This window comes from Lontra canadensis, unplaced genomic scaffold (genome assembly GCF_010015895.1).
Source record: "Lontra canadensis isolate GAN:19392208 unplaced genomic scaffold, GSC_riverotter_1.0 scaffold275, whole genome shotgun sequence".
In the NCBI taxonomy this organism is placed as follows: Eukaryota; Metazoa; Chordata; class Mammalia; order Carnivora; family Mustelidae; genus Lontra; species Lontra canadensis.
Window position 1 is genome coordinate 273026 of NW_022631269.1, and position 25366 is coordinate 298391.

At 45.2% G+C, this 25366-nt stretch overlaps 1 protein-coding gene across 1 annotated transcript in view; it reads right to left on the minus strand.

Moving 5' to 3' along the window:
* LOC116862612 (contactin-associated protein-like 3) overlaps positions 1-21190 on the minus strand; it is a gene marked incomplete at its 5' end in the record, with an annotated part of 58438 nt that extends 37248 nt beyond the window's left edge. Inside the window, 6 exons of the mRNA XM_032849970.1 lie at positions 3090-3236; positions 8349-8610; positions 11603-11746; positions 12833-13017; positions 13642-13845; positions 21043-21190. Coding sequence (XP_032705861.1) covers positions 3090-3236; positions 8349-8610; positions 11603-11746; positions 12833-13017; positions 13642-13845; positions 21043-21190 — 1090 coding nt within the window. The remainder of the gene's footprint in view (positions 1-3089; positions 3237-8348; positions 8611-11602; positions 11747-12832; positions 13018-13641; positions 13846-21042) is intronic.
* Positions 21191-25366: the final 4176 nt, after the last annotated feature.

The window sequence follows — 25366 nt, forward strand, 5'->3', positions numbered from 1 at the left end:
AGTTGAATACGTTGGTTTGAATCAGCGCCTGAAATTGCTCTGTAGGAATCAAGTGGGTGTTGACAGTGGAGTACACACAGGTCATTCTGAATTTACACATTAGTTACAGATAACGTGCTGTGATTGCAAGATCTTACACTATTTTTGCCAATCAGTGCCAAATTTTAATCACAACCAAAAAATAGCAAACTGGTAATGAAGAAAAGTCATTATACTCTCTCATGGGATGTTTAAACTTTGTAATTCCACTTACCTTAGAGACACGATTTGTTATTGGAAACTATACTAATGACACAGCTTTTCTGCACATCAACACAACTTTATGAAAACATGTAAGAAAAGCCTATTGTGCTTTTTTCCAACACATTGCCTCCAAGTCTCTAGGGTCCTTTCATAGACCAAAGGCTGGAAACAACCAAAGGTTGTTTCACTGAATTGACTATGCATATTAGGAAACTTGATAGTTGCACATAAGGAAAATGTTAAAATCACTGGCAGCCGTAGGGTATTTATCACATCTTTTATAATAGCAAAAAGTGGGCACCATCCAGCTGTTGCTCCACAGTAAAACGGGACGGCAGATTTAATAAGTGAAACATGGTGTCGTACACATCAAAACAACAGGGCAGTAAAAATTAATTAACTTTATCTATAAATACTCACAGGGCTGGATCTCCAAGACTAATCTAGAACAACAGTGACAGCAATAACAATAAAAAGAACCCAGAAGAAGGCACACGGTAGTGCCCTATGCGTAAACTGAAAAGCAAGGGGACACAGAACACAGAACACTACTGTGTGAAGTCACCTACATGGATATAGCTTCTAAAGAAAAGCAATACATTAGAAATTACAAACTTTCAGTTGTAAAATAAATAAGTCATAGTGAAGCAATGTACAGCATGGTGATTACAGCTAATAATACCTTATTGTCTATTTAAAAGTTGCTAAGAAAGTAGACCTTAAAATTTTCATGACAAGAAAAATTATAACTATGTATGGTTGTGGATATTAACTAGTTATTGTGGGATTATTTCCTAATGTATACAAACACTGGGTCATATGCTCACATCTGAAACTGACACGGTGCTACACGTTGATTAAAACATAAAAAGGTGATACAAAGATTAGTAAAAAGGGGGGGCAGGGTAATCCTTAACTGGGGGAGTGAGAATTTAGAGGAGAGGGAGACATTAAAAGCATTGTAGTGTTTAATTGTGTACATTAGGGGGTTAGCCCACAAACGCTCTTTCAAGAAACATGAGTAGTATTTTAAAACGCATACATGAATTACTTAGTGACTTCATATCACATCAATGTGTAAGTATTTATGGAAAGTACCTGTTCTCATGTAGCTGTGCGCTGCACATTTGGAACATGCCCAATGCTCAAATATGAGAGAAGACTCTGTGTTTTTAGAAAGTTTTTTTTTTAACTTTTTAATACAAAATAACAAGCATTCCATTTTGCACCATTAAACAATACAGCAAGGATTTTTCTTCCTATCCCTTTTAGTGCTTCAAAATCTTTTACATTTTAAGTTACAGCTCCTGGATCAATTCTTTATTTAGTTTTGAAGGAATCAGTTCCTCTGCAGAGCTCTAAAATCCATCATAGGCATAAAGGTTTAAAAACCTGTCTGGGTCAGAGGTGCATCATATTTGGCAGGGGGGGAAAGCGACCAATCCAATGTTCTAATGCTCCTGGTGCCGCTCCACGCTCACAGTGGAGGCTTGCTTTAGGGGGCTTGAAAGATTAAACGCCCTGTGTGGGCTTACTGTCAACTCTTCGGGAGGATTTTATACTTTCTTGTTGGGCTATCAAGTTATCTCCACCATGACCCCAAACTTATTTTGGAAAGAAACAACCATAAAATGCGAAACAGGAATAATATCAAGGATGGCTTCCAGCCACGATTAGAAGGAAGTCTCACAACTGACAGGCCTAAGCTTCTGGTGGCCCAGACTCTTCACACAGATGCCTCAGAATGGACATTTGTTACCCTCAAGAGCTCCCCCTCCCTGGCTGCACGGATCCTGGACAGACTCGGTCAAAGTTCTACCAAACAGGCAAACCCGCCGTCTCCCACAGGTCTGGTGTTGTCTTGGTAAAGTTCACCACAAGGTAGTGAGTGGGTGTCCTCTCTTGCTCTGGTGTAGGTAACGGTGTCCTTGTGTGTACACAGTGGGCGACAGAACGCTTCCTGAACATTTAGGGCAACAGAGCAGCTGGGGATCTTGGGGAAATGCAGATTCTGGCTCAGGAAGTCAGGGGAGTTACGTCTGCACCTGTGACAGGCTTGAAAATGGTGCTGCCATGGGTGGCTCCCAGGCCACACCAGAGGACCTGGGCCACCCAGGGAGGAGAGTGACTGACAAAAAGAAGACCGCCCACATGCAACAAGGAAACTGTTACATAAGAACACCTGAAGGAAAGGTTCTAAGAGTTATTTGGCCTCCCGAAAATACTCTACAGTGAAGCACAAAAGGTTAGGGACAGAGAGCGAGGACCCTCAGAGTGGCCTACAGAGAGTCACCCGGAGAACCCACTCCCCGGGCGTCAGAGCCAGAGAAAGCAGATCTCTAGGGACAGAGACAGGCCCTAGCATTCTGGAAGCTTTCCAGGTGACTGCAGTGAAAACAAGTGCTAAATTAAAAATCAATCTTAGCAAATGCACATCAAAACAAGGCCCCATAGGCTTGCATTTTAGGCCATAATTTACTGCCTTTGTCGGGGGCACCTGCGTGGCACAGTAGGTTAAGCACCCTATTCTTGGTTTTGGCTCAGGTCATGATCTCAGGGTCATGAGATCGAGCCCATGTCGGGCTCTGCACTCAATGGGGAATCTGCTTGGGATCCTCTATCCCTCCCCCTCTGTCACTCCCACTCATGCTCTCTCTGTCAAATAAGTAAATAAGTCCTTAAGAAAAATTTACTGTCTTTGCTCAACATTCTCATTGACCAAACTGAAAGGGAAACCTTGCTCTTCAGTATTAACCCTCATTTAAAATTGCTGGTTGTTTCAGAAGGCAGGAGCTGGAAAAACAAGGATGGTTTGATTGCCAGCACCACCAGATCCTTTCACTTACCGCCCAAATAATAGGTGTCCCCTGAATCAATCTGCCCTCGCAGGGAGTGAACCACAGAGGCTGCCTCACCATCCACCATCACACTCAGGTGATTTCCTTTCAACGAAAGGGACACTGAATGCCACTGCCCATCACTTAATCCAGCACCTGGAAGTAAACAAAATTGGGTAAGAAATTCCTAAAAACCCTATAGATGCAGCTACACAGAGCCATGCTTGAAAACAATGCAATCATGATCTTAGACACCCTACCAAACTTCACCATGAACTCACCTGCAACCCACCAGGTTATGCAATGGAGACCCACCACAGAGGACAGCTGGGCCTCTCAGAGAGAAAGGGAGAGGCTTGGGACAGGTGTGAGCTTGGGGGTTTCTTAACAGGCAATAAGATCACATGGTATCCTGGTCATGTTTCTCTAGGAGGAAGGGGTTACCTGTGGAGTGAGGCTCATTGAGTAAATGTGTGATTCCAGAGGGTCCTTGCATCTGACCTCCCACAGTCATAGACTGGCCAGTCGTGTTCTAACACAAATTATATTCTAGCAAAAATTACTATGATCAGTTAAGAGTATTAAGACATATGTGCACATGGCAATGACTGTGTTTCACTTTCTCATCACTCGGTTAAATCAGAAAAGTACAGGGAGAAAAAAAGAGAAAATAAAGAAAGCTGAATTGAAGGGGGAAAGAAGATTCAAGAGTGGACAGTCCAAACATTCTGCCTTGGACAGTGCAATCTTAGTTTCTCCCAGTGCTAGGGCTTTAATGGACTAATACAACAGGATCCTGAACAACCTTAACATGATCAAATATCCTAGTCCCCTGGCACAGGACGCGCTTCCCCCTCTTCTAGTTTGTTAATATTTTAGGATGTTGAGAAGCATAAGATTTTCCAAAATTGTTGTTATAAAAATAAAATCTTGTCCCTATTTTCATGTATTATTACTATATATAATTTTGGTAGACTATTTAGAAAAATATATCGTATATATCAATATAACTCTTTAGAAAAAATGTATCAGCAACTTAAGTATTACTAAAACATGTAAATTCATAGAACAAAATGTAAAGTTTAGAAAGCATCGCATTAAAGTGTGTGTGTGTGCATACTCAATCACTGTCTAAAATTGGACAAAAACCAGTAGGAAATATTTTTAAACGTTAACATTAACTTTGGATGAGGGAATTGTTTGCCTTCATGCCCATATTCCACTGGCCAAAGCGAGTCATTCGTTCAAAAGCAAGGGACTCCTCCCCTCCACGGAGAGGTCACGGCCACTGTCACGGCCCCAGAGACAACTGCTGCTCTGAAGGAGCACAGTGAATAATTGGAATCTTTAGAAATTGTCTTGCCCAACAGGGAAACAGGTCATAAACAAACACTTCAGCTCATTGAAAAACAACAAAGTGAGACTCTTTTGATTTCTTTGATGTCGTGCCCAAGCTCACGCATGAGCCTGCCTGACTCTAATTTGATCGTCTTGGGGAATTGTCCTGATAGATTAGCCTATACCTCTTGCAAATGAGAAAGGTGCCGACTGCTTAGAGCCCTCGAAGTTTGGAACTCAACCTGCAAGGGTCAGAAGTTATTTTCTAGCTCATGAGGTATCAGCCCCAAAGAAAATATGGCCATGTTTCCAGTGGAAAGTTAACCAGGCATATTTAATTTGGTATCAGAGTTTGGCCCAAGGAACCCAATCAACCCCATAAATCCATGTCCCTCCAGTGCTCTTTAATATGTCAACGATACTGCGATTAAAAATGAAAATACAGCTTTTTTGGTCTTGGCTTCATTTCTCATCAGTGACGTTGACATGGATTCAAGACCCTGTGCACAGGAAATATGTTTCTGGCCTGACCCAGAAGGTCATAGACCCTACTGTAAAAATCGCGATGCCTCCGCTCCTCTCAGACTGTGAAACAGGAGCGATGGTACTTCCCAGCACTCCCTTTCAGGGACTTTAGCTCTTTGCCATGTACACCCATCTCTCACTTTCTGTGTCACATTTGTGAATCCAAAACTGTTGCAAAGACCCCACATGGGTTAGGTTCATGAGCAATGATGAGAAAGCTGACAACAGAATATGGACGATTGCAGTTAGATACTCAAGACCTACATTATGACACTGGTCCTGAAGGAAATCCTCCAGCCCTGGAGCTGAAGGAATCCACAAACAAGAACGTGGGAGTGTCCCTTCCACTCTTGTCATTCGGTATTTATTTTGAAGTTTTCCTAACATTATCTGTCGGGACGGAACCACATCCACTTAATGGGGCGCCTGGGTGCCTCAGTGGGTTGGTTAAGCCTCTGCCTTCAGCCCAGGTCATGATCTCAGGGTCCTGTGATCGAGCCCCACATTGGGCTCTCTGCTTAGCAGGGAGACTGCTTCCCCCTCTTTCTCTCTGCCTCCCTCTCTGCCTACTTGTGATCTCTGTCTGTCAAATAAATAAATAAAATCTTTAAAAAAATAAAATAATATCTGATGTTAAAATTCCCTCCTGTCCCCACCCACCCACCCACCTGTCTAGGACTTAGAGTTATTTCCTGGGAGAACTTGCAGAAAACACTCCAGAATATCTCCTTGAATGGGTAATAGATGCCATTTACCTGTATAATAAAAGACTGTTTTTAATAAAATTCAACATTCTCATTTAAAAGTGAAATGCCTGCTCTTATGATCATTCTGTTTCTCCCCATTATAATTCTCACTCTTTGTGTTTCTTTTGTGTGTCCTCTACCCTCCCCACTTTCGACAGAATGAACTGCCTGCCTCCCAGGCAGCACTACAGTCAAAGGATGGATGGAGAAGGGAGGGGCGGGGGTGTTTTGATTTGTGCTACTGGGAACACGATGCTCATTCTCCCACTCACCCCCCAGCTCCACAAAGGCTTCAGTCTGGGGGGCCAGTGATGGTCTCGGGACTAGTTTTGGAATAATGAGAACTAAAGGTTTTGGAGTGACTGCTGACTAGCAGGCACTGGGCTCGTGGTCTGTAGGCTCAACATCATTGCTTCTACCATCAGTCACACTAGTGTCACTCCAACAACGAGGACCCGAGGCTTGGGGAGAACACAGGTGGCGCTTTCGAGCCCATCAGCCCTAGCAGCACAGAGGTGGTTCTGGAAGTGGGCCTGGGAGGCGAGTCCTCTCACACAGCCCTCCCACCAGCTTGTCTCAAATCCATCCTGATTGCAGAGAACACTGCCCCGGGCAGTTGAGGCTCTTCCGGAAAGGGTGGACTGTGTCTTTTCCTACAGAAAAGGAACGCACGCTCTCCTCCCCCGCACTGACCTTCTGTTCCCACCACGCTCCGCTGGCCCAGCTCCACAAGCACACGGACAGTAGATTGTACACTCTGGACCTTTCTAGATCCCTTCACAAACACACTGAGGTAACTATTCAGAAATAGGACCCAAAAGCTGGAAGCAGGGTGGACGGTGACCGGGTGTCCTTTCCTGGCATCCGGCGTGATTACGTCTCACTCAGCCTTTAAACTTTGGTTCGTGGTTTGGTAGGTGCTTTCGCACTTCATCCAAGGTTTGGAATGAAAACCAGTCGCCATCTGTCTCCTCTTCCTCACTTTCTGTGCCTCGCAGACACCGCGCCTTTCTCCAGCTGAAGCCTCGTGGCCCGCTGCCCAAAGGGCGTCTCTCGGGGACATTTTTCCAACAGCATCTGCTCATTCTGTGCCTCTGTGTCACGATCCTTCAGACTTTTTCGTCACTGTGACATTTGTGATGCTGATCTGTGATCCGTGATTATAACTCGCTGAAGGCTCACGCGGCACCTTTTCTTAGCAATAAAGTATTTTTTTAATTAAGGCGTGTATATTGTTTTTCCAGACATAAAGTTCCTGCACATTTAACAGACCATGGTATACTGCAGACATAACTTTTATATGCATGGGAAAGCCAAAAAAAATTCATTTGGTTCACTTAATTGCAATATTTGTTGTATTTGGGTGGTCTGGAACCAGACCTGAGTATCTTGGAGGCAGGCCTGTATTTCAAAGGTAAAAAAAAAAAAAAAAACCACCCCTCAAATGCTTCTAAAAAAAGCAGCAAGAAAAATGTACCTCTGGTTTGCTTCCAAAAACTAATACATTGTCCAGTGAAAGCTTAAAAAATCAATTCAATAAAATGTTTCTATAATATTTCAGTGCCAGCCTTCAAAAAAAGTTAAATAACTAATCCCAGTGTGTTGGAAGGGAGAACGGTGTGTACTCACGTGAAGCAACAGCAAAACACCATCTCTCCGTTAATAAGGCACGAAGCTTGTAAATCTACACAAACCAGGAGTGAGGCGATTGCCAAAATCTGACTTGACACTCGCTGGTTGTGCTCATCTGCTGAGATCCACAAGGGAACTCCGTACGCCGGTGGTCAGATTTTGTCTTTTATTTATAAAGAGAAACAAAGAGCTACGTTTCATTCCCGGCTTTCAATCCGACCTGGTAACCTGGGTCAGGCGAGGCGCTCCTTCCGTAGTCAACACTCGTGGAAGGACACCCACCTGGCTTTACACTTTCACCAGCACTCTAACGCAAAACAGTCCCCAGACTCTGAGGATAACACAACCCTGGAAGGGAGTTTAGAAACGTGGGTCCTTCCTGGAAGCCAAGCAGAACATTTGCCCACTGTTATAAGAAGCCTTATCCAAAACAGGGATTCCCGATGGAACAGAAAATCTGGGAAAAATAGTAACTTCAGATATTATGATTGGTGTGCATATAGGCTCAAAAGACGGGATAAGGAACCTCTTTTGTCAGGACTCCGACTTAGGCTACTGTTCTCCAGTGTTTCAAGTGGACTGCCAACTCCCCACTATCAGTTGATAACTAGGTTATTCTTTAAACTTTTTAAAAAATATTTTATTTATTTATTTGACAAAGAGACATCACAAGTAGGCAGAGAGGCAAGCAGAGAGAGGGGAAGGGAAGCAGGCTCCCCGCTGAGCAGAGAGCCCGATGTGGGGCTCGATCCCAGGCCCCTGAGATCATGACCTGAGCCAAAAGCAGAGGCTTTAACCCACTGAGCCACCCAGGCGCCCTATTTTTTAAACTTTTTGAGAGGTATGTGTGATCTGCAGCTAACTTCAGGTCAAACTGACTCACACAACAACAGCCTGGATGTACCTAGTTCAAAGGTAAAAGAACTCTAGCTCCCTCTAGAAGGATTACGAGTATCTTACTGATTCAGTCACTCGTTTAATGCAGGGGTGACAGGAGGACCGTGTGGTCACAGCAAACACCTATTACCTGCTGTGACGTCCCTCGCTGGATGTCCGGGCTGGGAAAGACTCAGCCTGAGTTTTCCATCATTAAGAAGGAGGACGAGAGCCGCTGGCCCGTGTTGGAACTGAGTGGTCAGCAGCAGCCCTGCCCTGTTCCACGTTCGGAATTGGAAAGCGACCGACACCTTGTCCTCTCCGACAGTGCCCGGCAGAGCCAAGTAACTCCTGGAGCTCAGAAAAGTCACGGGCACAATTTGTGGGTGTGAGCACGAGAAGGACACATTTCCCTGTGAATACAGTGGAAAAGGATTTAGGAAGGGGCAGAAGGGATGCTTTCATGAACAATGAGCTTTCCAAGAGGTGCAGTTTCCTATCAACCTACCAGCAAGCGAGGACCTAAGAACTAGGCTTCCCCAACCAGCTGCAATCCAGATTTACCTGACAGGTCCCTCAAACTGTGACACTGCCCTGGCTGGGCAAACCTCCTTCTGAGGCTTTTAGGGCAGTTCTGTCTCCTCCATTTCTGGCCATTGGCAAAGGAATCTCGAGACACGTCTTTCCCAGGCCTTGTGCTGGGCGCAGGACACAACAGAGGAGACAGATTTCTTATACCTCAAGGCACTGGCTGTTTACATGCGGCATGAAGCCCAGGACCACGGAGAGTGGCTCCGGGAACTTTCCAGCACTCCCCTTGGTTGTGTGAACGCTTACACACCCGTCACCCGGGGACACGAACATCTGGCTCAGGCGGGCCCTGGGCTTCAGCCATCTGAGGCAGGGGTGTGGCCGGCCTGAGCGGGCTGCCCACCTCTCAGAGGCTCCCATAGGCCATGTCAACCAGACGCTTTCCCCAGCCTGACCTCTGACCCGCCAGCTGCCTGTTGCCTTTACTTCATTCTATTTTAGTAAAAAACAAACCTTTGAGCTTTACATTATATCTACTGCTCCAGGAGCAAACTTACCTTTAATCATAGTGTTTTGGAGGAAGGAACTTAAGTTCTTAAAAGAACTCTAATTAAGTGGGGCGCCTGGGGGGCTCAGTGGGTTAAGCCTCTGCCTTCACCTCAAGTCATGATCTCGGGGTCCTGGGATCGAGGACTGGGCAGGGAGTCTGCTTCTCCCTCTCCCTCTGTCTCTCCCGCTGCATGTGCTCTCTCTCTCAAGTAAATAAATTCTTTAAAAAAAATTTAGATAAATTTTCATAAATTCCAGAGGAATATGTGCCCAAACACTGTCCTTCCTCTCCAAAATACATACCATAAAAGCACTGTAATCAAGTCAATATGGCATTGGTATGGGGTAAACACAGCATCGGAGCCCAGTGACTGACCCACAGAAAGATCTGAGACCACAGGTACAGACCGCACGTGGTGAGAGGGAAGACTCAAGCCTGTGCTCGGAGGTTGGGTCTGGTCAGTAAACAGCTCAGGCATGAATGGGTACCCTCGAGACCCAAGATAACTATGATCTGCACAAAGAGTAAAGACCAGACAGTCGAAGACTTAATTTTTTTTTCAATTTTAAAGGAAATAAATAAATGAAACCGCCTTAAAACTTTTTATAGGAAAATCCTTGAGACTGTACCTAGAGTCTAGGGTTTCAGAAGTATTTCAAAGCAAGACCAAATACTACAAAGCTATTTAAAAAATATATTGAGACATTGGCTACGTACCAATAAAGGCATTTATATGCTCAGCATGGCCCATAACATTTAATATAAAAGATATGATATATGATATATAATTATATTATAACATGACTTATATTTCATAGAAAGTTGGTTAATCTGAGAAAACATTTGGATCATGAATGACATAGAGTGATCTATCAAACCTAAAACTCTCTTATAAATTGGGGCACCTGGGTGGCTCAGTCGGCTGAGTGACCGTCGGTCATGGCTCAGGTCATGGTCTCGGGGTCCTGGGATTGAGTCCCATGTGGGGCTCTGGGCTCAGTGGGGGTCTGCTTGAGAGGTCCTCTCTCTTTCTCTCCCTCATGCTCTCTCTCTAAATAAACATTAAAAAAAAAAAGCATTCCCACAGGTTTCGCTGAGTTGGAAAATGGAGATGGAGAAAAGCTTACATAAAACAATCCCATTTCTGTAAATGATGCTCGATATGGAGGCGTCAATGTTCACAAAGCTGGGTGCACTGATTGTAGAGGATTCAGGTCCAAGGAACCCAACGTGGAAGGACAGACGCTAGCTCAGTAACACGCTGGCCCGGGGGGACAGCCTGCAGCCGGGTGGAGGGACGGAAGCCTGACAACAGTCCAACCCGTCTGAGAGGTCCACCTGCCTCGAGATAACATGCTTCCTATTCGCTGACCTAAGTCCCCAGATCCACAGCAGACAGACCCCTGGCCTTGGGGTGAGAAGGTCCCAAACGTGCCCAGTCGCCTGTTCGAAGCCACATCTGCCTTCTGAAGAGTCAAGCAAGTTTTCTGGCAAATCTTTTTCTTTTTTAGGTCACAAGACTGATTTTACTAACCTCCATTTGTGTATCTGTGGGCCTTGGCCTCCCTTTGCAGAACAATGGGCGTTCCTGCACATCAGCAAACAGGCACCAGACCCCTGGGGCACAGACCCTGAGCACAGAGATAGGGCTTGTGGCCAGCACCACGGAGTCTGCCCGGGATGGAGAGATGCAGCAGTCCACCCCCTCCCTTCATTGACCCACTCCTAACCCCTCTGCAAATCTCTGGGCCGGGCAGAAACCCAGCAGCTGGCTTTTGCACAAGAGTCCACCTTCTCCCCAAATTAAGTTAAGCTCAAATTCCTTTCCAATCTAAATTCATCTCTCCAGTACTGGCCTTTCAAGCGAGCGATAGGCAGCTGAGCTAGGAGTTCAGTAACGAGAGAAAGGAGCAAGAGGAAATCAATCCCAACAGAGACCCTGTCCCGAAAGGTCTTTATTCAGAGGCGCCATGACGCATTTGCGAAAGCGTGCGTCTGTTTCCACACACCTGTAAAAGTTAAGAAGCCCGTGATGGGGAGGGAGGAGGGCACTTGTGAGGAGCCCGGGTGGCGCAGGCAAGTGCTGAATCCCTGAACGGCACACCGGAAGCTCATACTACACTGTGTTTGAGTGACTGGCACTAAAATTTTAAAAAGTTAAATTAAAAAATCAAGTTAATTATTTAGTGAATTAAGTCAAATACGAACTAAAAGGCATATGTGATTGGCACTTTCCCTGCCTTCAGGAGAGGCACATTCTAGACTGGGCCCATCGGACAAGCTGCAGCTCCCTGCTCCGTTGACCCCGCGTGTAGCTCTCTTACCGTGACGAGGATCTGTGGTGTGTGTTTCTTGGACAAATCAATGATATCCACTCCATTATAGTAGAGATTTTCGAAGCAGCCATGAAAGTCTTTATGTGGGAATGCCACTGATTTTCCATGTCCAGGAATCCCCCCAAAGCTGATCTTAGAAAGAAAAAAATGACATAAATAATATTGTTTAATGATTTTCTGATTGTCTGCCTAAAACACATATGCTCAGCCGGTATAGGATAATTGCCTCCAATCTATCTGGCATTATTTTAACATTAACATGTTAATTTCAGGTGAATTTTTAGACGTACCGGTTAAATGTGCCGGTTCTTTCTTTATTACACTTAGATAAGTAGGTTAAATACCCCTTCTCGCAATTTGCTACTCAAAGGGCTATGTCACTTCAGCTGACAGGGAACGTTGTACGTTCATTTCCACGGTCACTCTTGATCTGGGTGACAAGGCGGCTGACCATGATGACATTCTACTTTACAAACCTTCCCAGAACCCAGCTTCAGGGTCCGGGTCTTGGCCAGGACACTGCGGATGGGTCAGAATAATGAAGGCATCGATAATCTCATTCAGGACCAGGCTCTGCAGCTGGCCTCCTCAGCTGAGGCCACTTACACTAAACGAATGTTGCAATCATCCCCTTTGCTCGGATAGACGTGCTGAGCAGAACTGGCAGAACAAAAGTGCTCTCCAGTGCTGGGTAGATACGTGCGGGCAACACGCCGGGGATGCGTTAAGCCTTTAAATGTCCCTAGAAACGGTATTTTGAATCGCCTGACTCTGGCTCTCTCGTTCCTCGAAAAAGCAGGTTGGAATGTATGGTGATTACTTCTCCAAGCACCCTAGATTGCTAATTCCGTTTACGATTGCCCTAAAACACAGAGATCTCCAAAGGAATGGGTCACGGCCAACACCAGAGATAACATGGGAAGCCGTCCAGACACGTGTACTTTACTGTGCCGCCTGTCCTACTGATACCTCTTCATCCACACACCTTCCGAATTCAACGACTACTTCCTCCCAGGGGAGAATTCACACCTACGAGTGATACAACATCTCAACAATGCACGTGGGTCTCTATCTGGGCCGACATCACCCGTGGGAAACATTTCGCCAGAATTCCAAATTGCTAGCAATGGGAATTTCTCTGTGTAGCGGTATTTTCTTAAAAGGTTATGTTGCGTTTAAATAACAAAATCTGTAATACTTGAAAAGAAATGTTCACACCTTATAATCAAGATCCAAGTAGTCGCACTCGCCCTCGGCCTGGAAATGCTGACTGTGCCTGTCCACAGTGAAGTGGACATGCGTGTTCCCAAGCTCGATGAGGACAGAATGCCAGTGCTCGTCGTCCAGCAGGCTGCCCAGGGTGAGGGTCACATGGGCGTCAGGGGAGGGCAGGTTAGCATGGCCTACAAGGACAGGCGAAGCAAATGAACCGCCCCATCCAACCCGGTACCATGGCTGCCCTGTGGGAGGCCAACTCTTCCCCCAATCACTTTCCTTGCACACTTCTATCCGGAGAGCTGGTCAACTGCCTCTACTTCAGCCTCATGTACAACCTTCTCTCATTTGGGAATGATTTCTTCTACCTTTCTTGTGTTTATTATTATTAATTATTGCATTTTTGCTTTTCTCGGAAGTATCTTCTTCCAAGAACCTCACGAAGAGCACCACCTCACGGTTTCAGGGATCCACCCCTTGTCTTTACAATATTACCAGGCTGTCTACTGAACATGTGCAAATGGTCTTACACACTAATCGAGCTTTAAAACTTGTTACAGTAAAGTACATTCGGGATACATGCGTGTTCTCTGTAGTACACCTCAACATGGAGCGACCACGCTTCCATTTGCCTAGACCGTTCTGGGTCACACTTCTTGCTCCAGAGTAATTATTTCTAGGGTCTTCTTTCTTTCTCGAAAGTGTTCTGGTTTCAGGATAAATTAGCTACTTAACTGTGAAAAACTAAGCATGAAAAGATACTTCCATCTAAAGAGGCATATTTTTGAAAACACCCACTGGGAACTTTTTACCTGAATTAAGCGATAAGATGAGCTTTCCTCTAACTAACTTCAGGGTGACGTGTTTGCCGTTTTGTCCTTCTCGGTGGAGTAGAATCCCGTCAGTCCGCCTGGTTTTAAATTTCAAAGAAATAACATCTTTTGCTGGACTCACAGATTTCTGATTAAACGTGTATAGCAAAGAGCTTTTCCCATCAAAGTTAACCATCTCGGATCCTACAGCAGGAGACATTAGAAAATAATCAAAGTATAATACATCTTTACTCATGCACTGAAACGAGCAAGTTGACACAAACACACGCACACATAACATATCTCTGGTCTGTTTAGTGCAGAGGGGAAAAAACGGTGCTGCCCATCCTCCCCGATAGCCATAGCTGGATCCCTAACCTCCACTCTTTGCCTTTTCTGACATTTTCCCTAACATGTATCAGCTAGAAATACTTCTGTTGACTAAGCCCAATTGCTTCTGCCTTTGTACTGGCCACTCCTCATCCTATAAACAACGAAGATCGGTAAAACAGTTGAAGTCACTCCCCAAAGTGGCACATCGTGGCTATGAAGCTGCCATTGTCCCTCAGTTGTCCAATAGTCTTATTTTTCCCACTATCAAGGTCACTTGCATTCTCTTTATTGAAAAAGTTATATTTTATCATTAACGTATAAAGAACACTGGTCAAAGAAACCAAAGACAGAACAGGAGATGCACAAAGGGATTCATACTAACTACCCAGAAGAATCTCTCGTATTTCTCATATTTCACAAGTAAAAAGACAAGACGTTACTGTCCTTAAAAAGTCAAAAACCGTATGATTTTACTCACACGTGGAATCCAAAAACAAAACAAAAAAATGAATAAACAAACAGAAAGCAGAACCAGACCTATAAATGCAGAGAATAAACTGGTGGCTATCAAAGGGACGGGATGGGGGATGGATAAAGTGGGTGATGGGGAGTGGCAGGTTCGGGCTTCCGGTCATGGAGTGAGTGATTAAGTCACAGTGTGAAAGGTACGGCCAGGAAAATAGTCAACGATATTCTAATCAAGTTGTATGGCGACATGTGGCAGCTATGCTGGTGGTAAACATCGCACAACCCGTAAAATCGTCAAATCACTATGTTGTACACCTGACACTAATGTAACATTGTGTGTACGCTGCACTCAAATTTTTGAAAAAAAGGTTTTTTCAAATGTGTGTGTGCAATAAATGAAGGTGCAAGAGGAAGCCAAAGAAACAGGAAGCTGATGTCTTCTGAGCCGGTGATACAACGTTGGGTTTATTTAACTTCACAAAAGCCTGGGGCCAATGTACATTAGGACCTGCATTTCATTCAGACGAACTAAAACATTTACAGCAAACCCTTTACGTTCACAACTCTAAGGAATCCTTTATTTCATGCAGCCACCTTTTGAAAATTCAGGAGTTTGATTCCGGTTCCCATACATGGTGGAAAATATATAAACACAGCAGTGTGTCTAAAAATCATGGAAAAAAGTAATTATTCTCCGTTGCATAGTTAAATGAACATCTGATAAAAACATATCCCTTTGTCAAATTCGAATGAATTGTCCTGGCGTTTTGGGTGAGCACAGATCTGGCCCCATCCCAGAACTGCGACTCTGCTGGCCTGGGGTGGGACCTGAGAGTCTGCTTTTCTGACGTGTCCCCTAGTGGTATTGACGATGTCGATGCTGCTGGTCTGGTGACTACATATGAGAACCACTGCTCTACAGAACCTAGATTATATTTCCAGGAACATTCCCCTCAGGCAAAATGGAGTAGTGAAAAATTTATTGGATTTATAGAAACACAAAAGAATGGGCTGAAAATCCTTTTGTTGTAATGTTTTCATTTCCTCTCCAGTGAGCTCCCTAACACTCGTACCTAGAACAATCAACCACAAGCTAATCATCACATTCTATCTTATGAGGCACATTTAACATGTGTTTTGACAGGTTCCCTAAGCCTAGAAGGGGACTGAGTTATAATCTAGAGAGGTCATCAATGGAGTAAAACAGAACCACTTCAAACAACATATCTTGTTGTATAGTCCTGGTGGTTTCACTAAAATCTTAAACAGTAACAAAGTTAAGGTCAGTGGAGAGGAGTTAAAACAGCACAGATAAAAATGAGGAATTGCTCTCAGAAGTCTGGAATGTGAGGCTGCTTTCTCTTCATCTGAAATGACCCACATCACTCTGCAGCCTGTACGGCCCCATGAGCTAATTTTTAAACGTTCGTTAAAAAACAAAAAAATAAAGAATTGTGGCAGAGAGCACAGGTTCCCACAGACCTAAAATGTGTGCTGTCTGGCCCTTTACAGACACCTGTCAACGCACACTCAGTGCCATTAGCCAGTGATCCTTTCTGAGCCAGATTCCTGACTGCTTACATGTGGCCATGATAAGAACCAGCTCACCGCAAGACATGTGGTGATCCTTCTTCGATTTAAATATTAAAAACCCTATTTTAGATGGGAAATCACAAATTTAATTATTTTTGTTGATCTACCTGTTGATCTACCTGTTGCATAATTCAATACACTTTGTTTGTGGCTTTTCATGAATCTATATTTATGAGGTCAAAAAATAGGTAAATATTCTGGCTCCTGTGGAATATCAGAGAAGACTGGTTTTATATGGACCATCTTCTGTAGCTTCAGACCCTGCCTTGGCAGGGATTTGGCTTTGGAAAATACAGTTTTGTTACTAAGAGACCATTTTCCCCCATATTCCCTTCCTTCCCAACCCCCACACTGCCCTGACTTAATTTCCATTTGTTCCCTCAAGTACACTCTATTTTCATTTAACATGGGTGTAGCACCCACTAGGTGCTGGGATGAAACCCAAGAGGACAGATATGGCTTGGCCTTCCAGAGCTGACAGTGCTCCCCTCACCTTCTCACTTCAGCTATCATGAAAAGAACACATTTCACCAGGAATAGCCTAGTCTTACTGCGGGCTGCTTAGGAAACTGGAGACAAGGAAGCTCACAGTCAGGAAGGAGGAAGTGGAGCATGGGGGAGGTCTTCTCTGGGGAAGTGTCGGGAAAGAAAGAAGGTAAGACCTTACCAATCATATGGCATGTGTCACACTCAGTTTGCAGATAGGCACCCAAAAGCAGCCAACACGGTTCAAACAACGGGCCATACTGTTGATCAAGAAGCCCCTCATGACAAACGTGAAACCCACGTGATAAGTAAGAGTGCGCCTGTCACAAGGACGACTTACAACGGGAATTGTGGACTGGAAACTCAGTTTCAGGCCTCGTCAAAGAGAATCAATTCTACAGAATGTTGTTCACTTACAAACGCTCACGAATCAGTCTGAATATGTGAAAACAAATGACACGTCACTAAACATAACATGACATTTTTAAACATGTGTCACTCATATACCATTTTTAAAGGCAACAGATTTTTTTTCAAAGATTTTATTTATTTGACAGACAGAGATCACAAGCAGGCAGAGAGGCAAAGAGAGAGAAGGGGAAGCAGGCTCCCCGCTGAGCAGAGAGCCCGATGTGGGGCTCGATCCCAGGACCCCGGGATCATGACCTGAGCCGAAGGCAGAGGCTTAACCCACGGAGCCACCCTGGTGCCCCAAGGCAATAGATTTTTTAAAAAATTAAACCAAAACATCGTATTGTGGGACAGAGAAGACTTAGCTTAGCGAGTTTGCAGCAGCTAGCTCTCCAAGCACGGATGGGGAACAGCCCATCTGTAGAAGTAGAAGTTCCCCTCACCTTCATGCCCATGTTGGTGATAGCCATCAAAATATAGCCCCAGTTAATAAAACTATTAATTATAAATTAAAATCAAATAAATTGGAAAAACACTTTGCATTTTCAATGAAGTATCATATCACATTTTCCATTTTGGAACATAGGTTCTGCACTCTTGCAATGGACAAAACTATTGGTTCTCATTCTTATTCATAATAAGTGATCTCCATCTCAAGTACCCCAATAATTTAATTAGCTGAATTACATACAAACACATTTTTCATGAGCCTTCTTGTGAAAGTTAAGTGTGATGCTAAGGGGTAATTTAATGCATTATTTTGGAGTTTTTATTCAAATAAAAATATGTTAGAGTTGGTTATTTGTATTAATTATGGACATTTAAATTTGTATGCTATATTATATATGTATTTATATTACATATATATTTTTATTTATAAAAATATATAAATATCAAGGATGTTTTGAGGTTGCTAAACAAAACCTATAAATTTCTGCTGTAACGGTCAGTACATTTTTAAAATAAACACAATATTTTAATTTTTTTTAACTAGGCTCCAAGCCCAGCATGGAGTCCAAAGTGAAACTTGAACTCATGACCCTGAGATAGAGACCTGAGCTGAGATCAAGAGTCAGATGCTTAAATGACTAAGCCCCCCAGGTGCCCCAGATAAATACAATGTTTTAAAATGGCCAATTACATGTTTTACTCCCAGTTTTATTTTCATGCCTGACTTAACACAGGACCAGAGTGTTGCAGGGATGACTGGTAGGTCCCCATGGTGTTGGCCATTCTGTGCCTACATAGTCCGTATTCCCAAGGACTCATGCACTCCTTTCCTCCCTCTTCTCCCCTTCTGATCTCCCCTCCTTCTCTCTCTCTTCCCTTATTCAGACAAACAACATGCTAATGAACACAAGACGACACTACACCACCACAGGATGGGACTAGTAAAAGCTTAGGGCAATGCTTGAGAAGACACAGACCATGAACACAGGAGTCAAAGTGGAAAAGAAGGAGCAGAAGATGCCCCAGGGAAGAATAACAGTCAAGAAAGAAATGAGGGAGGACCTGGGGCCAGTGTCGGTGTCTGTGGTTTACAGAGACCTACGTCGAGGATGTCAACGTGAAACTGATCAGAGTGTGTAAATGTTACTGAAAATTTAAGAAAGCGGAGGACACTCAAACGGAAACCTTTTCAGAGTGGGATACAAAGCCTAGAACAAGTCCGTGGGGAATATGGCCCTGGACACCCCCCTTCTGCGGGGCTGCTGGTGGGCATGGGACTCTAAGAAGACCTCACACACACTCCACGTGCAGTCTAGGAGTTGGTGGAAGGGAGGGATTTCCAGGTAGAGAACGTGTGTGTGCCACCCCAGGAAGCCATGAAGAATGCCTGGTGTTTTTAGGAACAGCAAATATCATTGTAATTGGAGTTTAAAGAAGTAAAACCAGAGAGAGAAGCTGCATCTAAGAGACATTATATGCCAAGATAAGCAATCTGGACATTTTCTCAATATCAACAGAGCAGTGAGACTTGAAATGGGGGGGTACAATAATTAGCACTTTGGGCTATAAATCATATCATATACAATTACTGTCAAAAAGGAAAGTGCAAAGCTCTACGCTTGAACAATTGCTCTTATTAATAGTAAGAATAAAGACAAGACAGAAGCTCCACTAGTAAGCCACAGACGCCGCACAGTTTTGCGAGTTGCCGTGACTGTTATCGGTCCACAGTTTTAGGCTAGGAGCCCCCCCTGGTGCACAGCTGGTGTTTGCTGACTTAGGGTGCACGCAGGTCCTTCCCAGGACCAGGCCCGCAGCTTTGATCTCTCTGGGACTGACGTCTACCCCAAGGAGGTGGTACCGCCTCACGAAGAACATCAGGCTAACGACAAATCGCCATCAAAGACCTTGCTCTGCTTTGAAGTCAGTAAACCCAGAGTCATGGGAGGAAGGGAAAGCTGATTTTATGGGATCAAAGAGAAACCGGAGTATCGGGTGTCCCAGCCGCTTGCCACAGTGAGCACGTTCATGGAGCTCAGACACAAAAGGAGGGAAGGCGATGGCCCGTGGAAAGAGGGGGGAAAGGGCGGGCAGCATCGCAAAACCATCTCCGCTGAATGTTGCGTGGAAGGGCCAACACAGAGGCAGGGTTTGGAAATGGAGTGAAAGCAGAGCCTGTCTGAGCTCAGGAAGATGGTGGAGCTGAGGCCGAAGGGGACCCTTAAATCTAGGATGAGATCACTCCTGGGACGGTGAGCCCCACCTCCAGAAGGTCTCCCTGCCTGTGGGATCAGCAAAGGTGCGATGGTATCCTTGCTTTGCAGCGGCTCCCTCTGCCCAACAGCGCCCACACTCTCCCAGACCCCAAGACCACAGAAGCCCAGAGTCCCACAGCCACTGTGTGCACACTCCTGCATTCCTCCCTCCAGAAGCACCCCCCTTCCCCAGCTCACTCCACAAGCCCTTCACTCAGAAAACTGACTGACCGCCCTCCTCCCTAGGCCCCAGGATCGTGTTCCAATATTTCACATTTGTTTTGTACAATTTTATGACTTCTCATAAAATCCTGATGAAGAAAACCAATCATTTTAGAAGGGCCCCCTACATCCAGTCCCTAACACAGTTCTTTGCAAATAGTAAGTGTCCGATAAACTCTGACATGGCACGTGAGGGAACAAAGAAATGAAAGCCTGCATAATATAGTAGTTATGAGAACCAAATTTGGGGGTTTTTAAATCATAGGTCCAGTATGGAATAGCTCTTGCAAACATCTCCATGTCTCCACGGTCAAGTTCTTCTCCCTCGAGGCCATACCAGATCCGTCTGGCCGGTCTGGTTGTTGAATGAGAAAACGTCTGCTAAGTAGGATCTGACATATTAAACATTCCGCCTGTGACAGACCTCACTGACACTTTTCAGCAAAGCTAATGCTCTGCTCAGGTGCGAAATGAGGTGTGGCCAAAAACCCAGCCTCCCACGATGTTCTCAGCCAACAGACTCTTTGTGTTATTCTCCAGTTTTCTAGAAATTTTTCATTAATATTTTTTTCTTTTTGTGCTCATTAAAATAATTCCAGCATATTCCAAATCATCAAAATGGCAACGGTAGGATCGATTTCCCCACAGACGTCACTGAAGCATTTCTGCTTGTGTTCACGCTCACACTGGCTGTGACTTTTGTCCCTCTGCTCACCAGTGGGGAAAAGAGGGAAGACACAACACATAAGTGATGTTCACGTCAAGGAAAGTGGGGATTTGAGCAGCGAATATGGGAGAAGCCCAGAGTCATTTTGGGTTATGGGGAAAACAAGATCACCGGCTGTCCCCTGCGTCCCCACACCAAGGTCACCTCATTGCCCAAGAACGACACCATCCATCACAGTGAATTGCTGTGGTTGACTTGGACCTCGTTGTTTGGATGACTCACCCACTCTAAAACCTACCCTGCTCTGTCCTGGGAATCTCAGATTCTGAGGCTCAGTTCGGGCCCACCTCTACGTTCACTTAAAGTAACTAAAGACAGCAGTATCCAGGCTTTCCACAAAAACACAGAGATGCCTAAAAAGTCAGAAACAAGTCAAGCTCGGTTTTCAGCCTGGCCAAGAGAGTATGTCCCTCTGTCACTGATTTTGGGGCGGGGAGAGGGGTAAACAGCACTTACGGTACGTGCATCCGTACACTTCTATCCTCATCCCGATCCTGCCCTTGGGGCTCCAGCCTAAGGGGAGGAAGCGCAGGAACCTGGCTTCGAGGGGAGGCTGCAGTCGGTAATGCACCACGCTGTCCGCGTTTGTGTTTCCTGGAAAACCCTGGGGGAGAGAACGGAGAAAGGGTCAGTGTGTCTGCAGAACTCAGAGCTCCCAGCTCTTCTCCTGCGGCTTAGGGACAGAGGCTTCACTGTGTTCTTATGCAAAAGCCTGCCTGCTTCACAGAAAGTCTCTTAAGAGGGATGTGACCACCCTTCCTCAGGGCCTGGATTAGTCACCATTGTTCTAAGCTTTCCTCATTTGCAGGGTGATTTACATTTCAGCGGCACCATTAAGCCAGCTGGAAACCTGCTGCACTTGAAGGCTTGCCCTTCCCCTAAAGCGTTTCCCTCGTCCCTAAGCAGCAGAGACACGCTCCTGCAGCCCCACATCCAAGGCAATCAAGCGTGATGTTGCATCCCTTCCTTGCCATCCGTGCAGGAAGAACCCTCGACTTGGGTATGAGCGCTGGGAAGGACCTACACAGGGTTCTAGTTCCAAACCCTTCATTTATAAAGGCAAAACCGAAGTCGAAGAAAGTACAAAGAGTCTGCGGCGGTAGGACAGCGGCTACCAGGCATGGCCACGACTAGATTCTGGGCTTTGGATTTCAATCGCAGTGTTCTTAGTGTGCGGTCAGGCTGCCCCCAAGTTAGCCGCATTTCAGGAGCACTGGGGAGATCCACAAGACAGAGGGGTGCCCTTGCTCAGACACAGGCACCTGGCCTCAGGCTAGAGGGGGCCAGCGTGAGCACAATGGACGTTGTTACAGGGGACGTGTGACTCGTTTCTCACCGCGTTGATTTCATGTGAAGATCAGCATATGGGGAAACCCAAAAACGGGTGATGCTCGCATATACACACATTGATCATATCAATAATGATTTAATCTATTTTAGACAGCTATGTCACTAATGATTTAATCTATTTCAGACAGCTGTGTCACTAATGATTTGCTCGGTTTCTCAAAGGTAACACATACATGCGAGAGGAATGCGAGAACAGAGCACAGACTCCAACACCAGGAAGCGCGTCCCCACGCAGCCTCTCCGCCCTGACCCACAACCTCTCTTGAACGCTCCTGAAGTGCTCCGTACTTGTGTCTGGGGAGAAAAAGGTGGGTGGCCTTCCGATGACATGGACTTAGTTACCCCTGTGGCAAATCCGCTCCCCTCACCCCTACAGTCCTGCCTACCTTAGCATTAACTCTCGCACAGTGATCTTCCAGAAGCTGGAGTGTGAGTCACAGGATCCCGGCTCTCCTGTAGACAATTTGTGCCTGTGAAGTCGCCTGAGACACTGGGTTCCTCTGTCCTGCCACCTGGGCCCCAGAACCTCCGCTAGCCTCCTTCGCACAGGATTTCGACGGGCTCTTCCTGCTCTGGGCATTTCGGTGTCTGCCCCCAACACTGTACACCCCCTTTTAAAACTGATTCCATCGACTCTTCCTCAGATTGTCCATCAGTTTTCCCAGAGGACCTATGCAACAGCAAAGCCATAACAGCCTAAGGGTTTCCAATCCTTAACACAGCGTCTTAGCAGAAAATGCTGCCCCGTCCAAGGACCTTACTGTTCTACGCTCTAAAAACAAACATTGCCCCAGCTATGGTGCATCTCTTCTAAAAACCTATGTCAACTGGTACATCTACCTCAATGCTATCGTTCTTTGGAACCCCCTGTCAAAAGTTCAAGTTCTGCGTTCTTTGATCTCTCCAAGTTTTCTCATCCAGAGGGTCAAAGATATTCTCATAATACTCCTTCATATAATAGTAATAAAATGAGGGAGCAGAAGACTTGACCCTTTCTTATGCTCTCTTGCACCAGAAGGACACACTCCGCCTCCCACCACAGTTAAAAAGGTCAGACATCTTCACGCCGCACGGGAGCAAAGCTCGTAGTTGGGCCAAAAAGAATGCCCCATCTTGTCATTTTGCTTTGTGAAACCCTAGACCTGGCTTAACACCCAAACCCAACCAAACCAAGCCCAATCACTACTCGGGATTGTAAGCCATGACAAGCAGGCAGGAACAGACAGAACCAAGAATACAGAAAACTCAAATGTGGTATCAGGGCCAGTCTCAGACCCTATAACAATTCCTCTTGGCTAGTGAACGAAACATCATCTGGGAAGCCCTCCAGCCTCTCTCTCTTGCTCAGTGGAAGCACCATCTTTGTCCAACATCACCTGTTCCTCAAGGGTTGGCAACTGTTACACCAAGAGCAGGCAAACCCTCTCCATTGCCTCCATGCTCTGAATGGGAAGTCAGGAATGTGCCCTCCCTGCCCCCAGCTTCCTGCTGGAACTGCAGGCTGGCGTGGGTAGGAGCTGCTTTGTACCAACACCACCACTGTCCAGCACACGCTCTTGGCTGTTATTACAGGCTCCCAGACCCACTGCCTTCATCCACAAAACCAGCTTGGTCCAGCAAACTCTGAAGGTTGAGGAGCTATTACATGAGATAATACTTGACAATTATGTTCCCACACCTGCCTGGAGGTAGGTGGTCCACGAGCACCAGCCACTGTAGCCACGGCCTTGGCTGCCATTTTGGTTATGGCAGGCGCATCTGGCAGAGGCTGCTCATCTGTCCAACTCTGTATCCCATTCCTTACACTCTGTCTCAGGTTCAAGACCTGAGACGTGCAGATCACCGTCGGCTCCCACGTTGACTGTGATGCCACGGTTACAATTCAACCTCAGAACTGAAGTCCATGTTTATCTGAGGGTAACTGACAAAAACTAGGAAAGGTACTTGAAAAAATTGTTTTATTTTCCTTGGATATCATTACTTCCTTCTGAAGCACTTTGTCCATGGAAGGTAAATTCTGGACACCGTCATTCAGACTGTGTGATGACAACGCCATATAGCAAAAGGAATTTCTAATGCTGTTTTAATGGAATTTAGACAGAATACTATTTAAGGAATATTTCAAGTGTCAATAATGTCTTAATAGTCTATGAAAATAGGGGAATCAGAAGGCATTCTTTAAAACTTCTGGGAAATCTGTATATGAAACAATTGTCACACACGATTTTAATTACATTCAGATATTAGAACGTATGTATGTGTGCACAGCTCTGTGACCATGTTAATTCGTTCCAATTTTAAGGAACCACATTATTTTTGTCTTACATAGAACAATCAACAGTCCCTCTGAGTACAAATCAATCCTGTGTTTCTTTAAAGATACAGAAGTTAAATGAAGTGACTTTGGCACAAGACGGATCCCCACTAGCATGTCACTCTCACTTTCGTGGCTCATTACTGAAATGATCCCATATATTTTGGTGAAGCTGTGTTTATCTCTTAGGAGGTGGTGTGATCTGTTTCTTGCCATATGTACTTTTGCTTTCATGTTTCCAGAACAGATCTGTGTGAACAGGCCACACAAACTTGCAGAAACGAAGGCCCACTCTGTGTTCTAGTAAGTGGGAAGATGAAAACCCCAACTTCCCCATCTCTTGTGACAGGAGTGACCTCAGGGAAGCCAGCATTTTCGTGTGTAAATTAAGAACCAGAAAACCTCTCTTAACAATTTTGATGAGTTAGTGGGAGGAGTTCCATGGGCCTGTCTTCCTGGCATCCCTCTTGGCTCGCTAGCATTAAGAAACACACCGACGAGACTCTCCCCATGACTGATCACAGGGACACTTCATCTGGACACGGACTCAACATCTGGTCACTTAAGGCATCACATTGAATCCTTCATCCACTATTAGGAGCAGACGATGTCTGATGAAGTCTTCCGTTTCCACGTTAATTAGGTTGAAGGTAACCCGAGTCCACATCTTAGGCTCCACTCACATGCTAGAAACATGTTTCCGAGATAATTTGTTTTAGGAATCGGTGAATTTTCTGAAAAGCTGCCAGCTCTGCACTGATTTAGTTAGCAGTCACGTTAGTAGACTCCAAATCCAGAGAAGGGATCATTGGGAGACTCCCTCAGAGCCATGGTCTCGGATGTAAACCGAGTCATCACGACTCCGCATTGGGGTCAGCAAATGACCTTCAAGATGCCTATTATGTATTTGTCATTTCAGGTTTGAAATGTCTGTGTCCTGAGGTTGGCTTTTATACCAATGCCTTCTTTCCAAACACAAGCCGTGTTGCCTATAGAAACAGGTCTTGGTGATTTAAAAAAATGATAAATATTACACCTCATCTGCAGGCCTCTAGGAAACCCGAGCTTCATTATTCACTCACTGCTGTTCATTTTATTTTAAGACCTCTGAGGTAG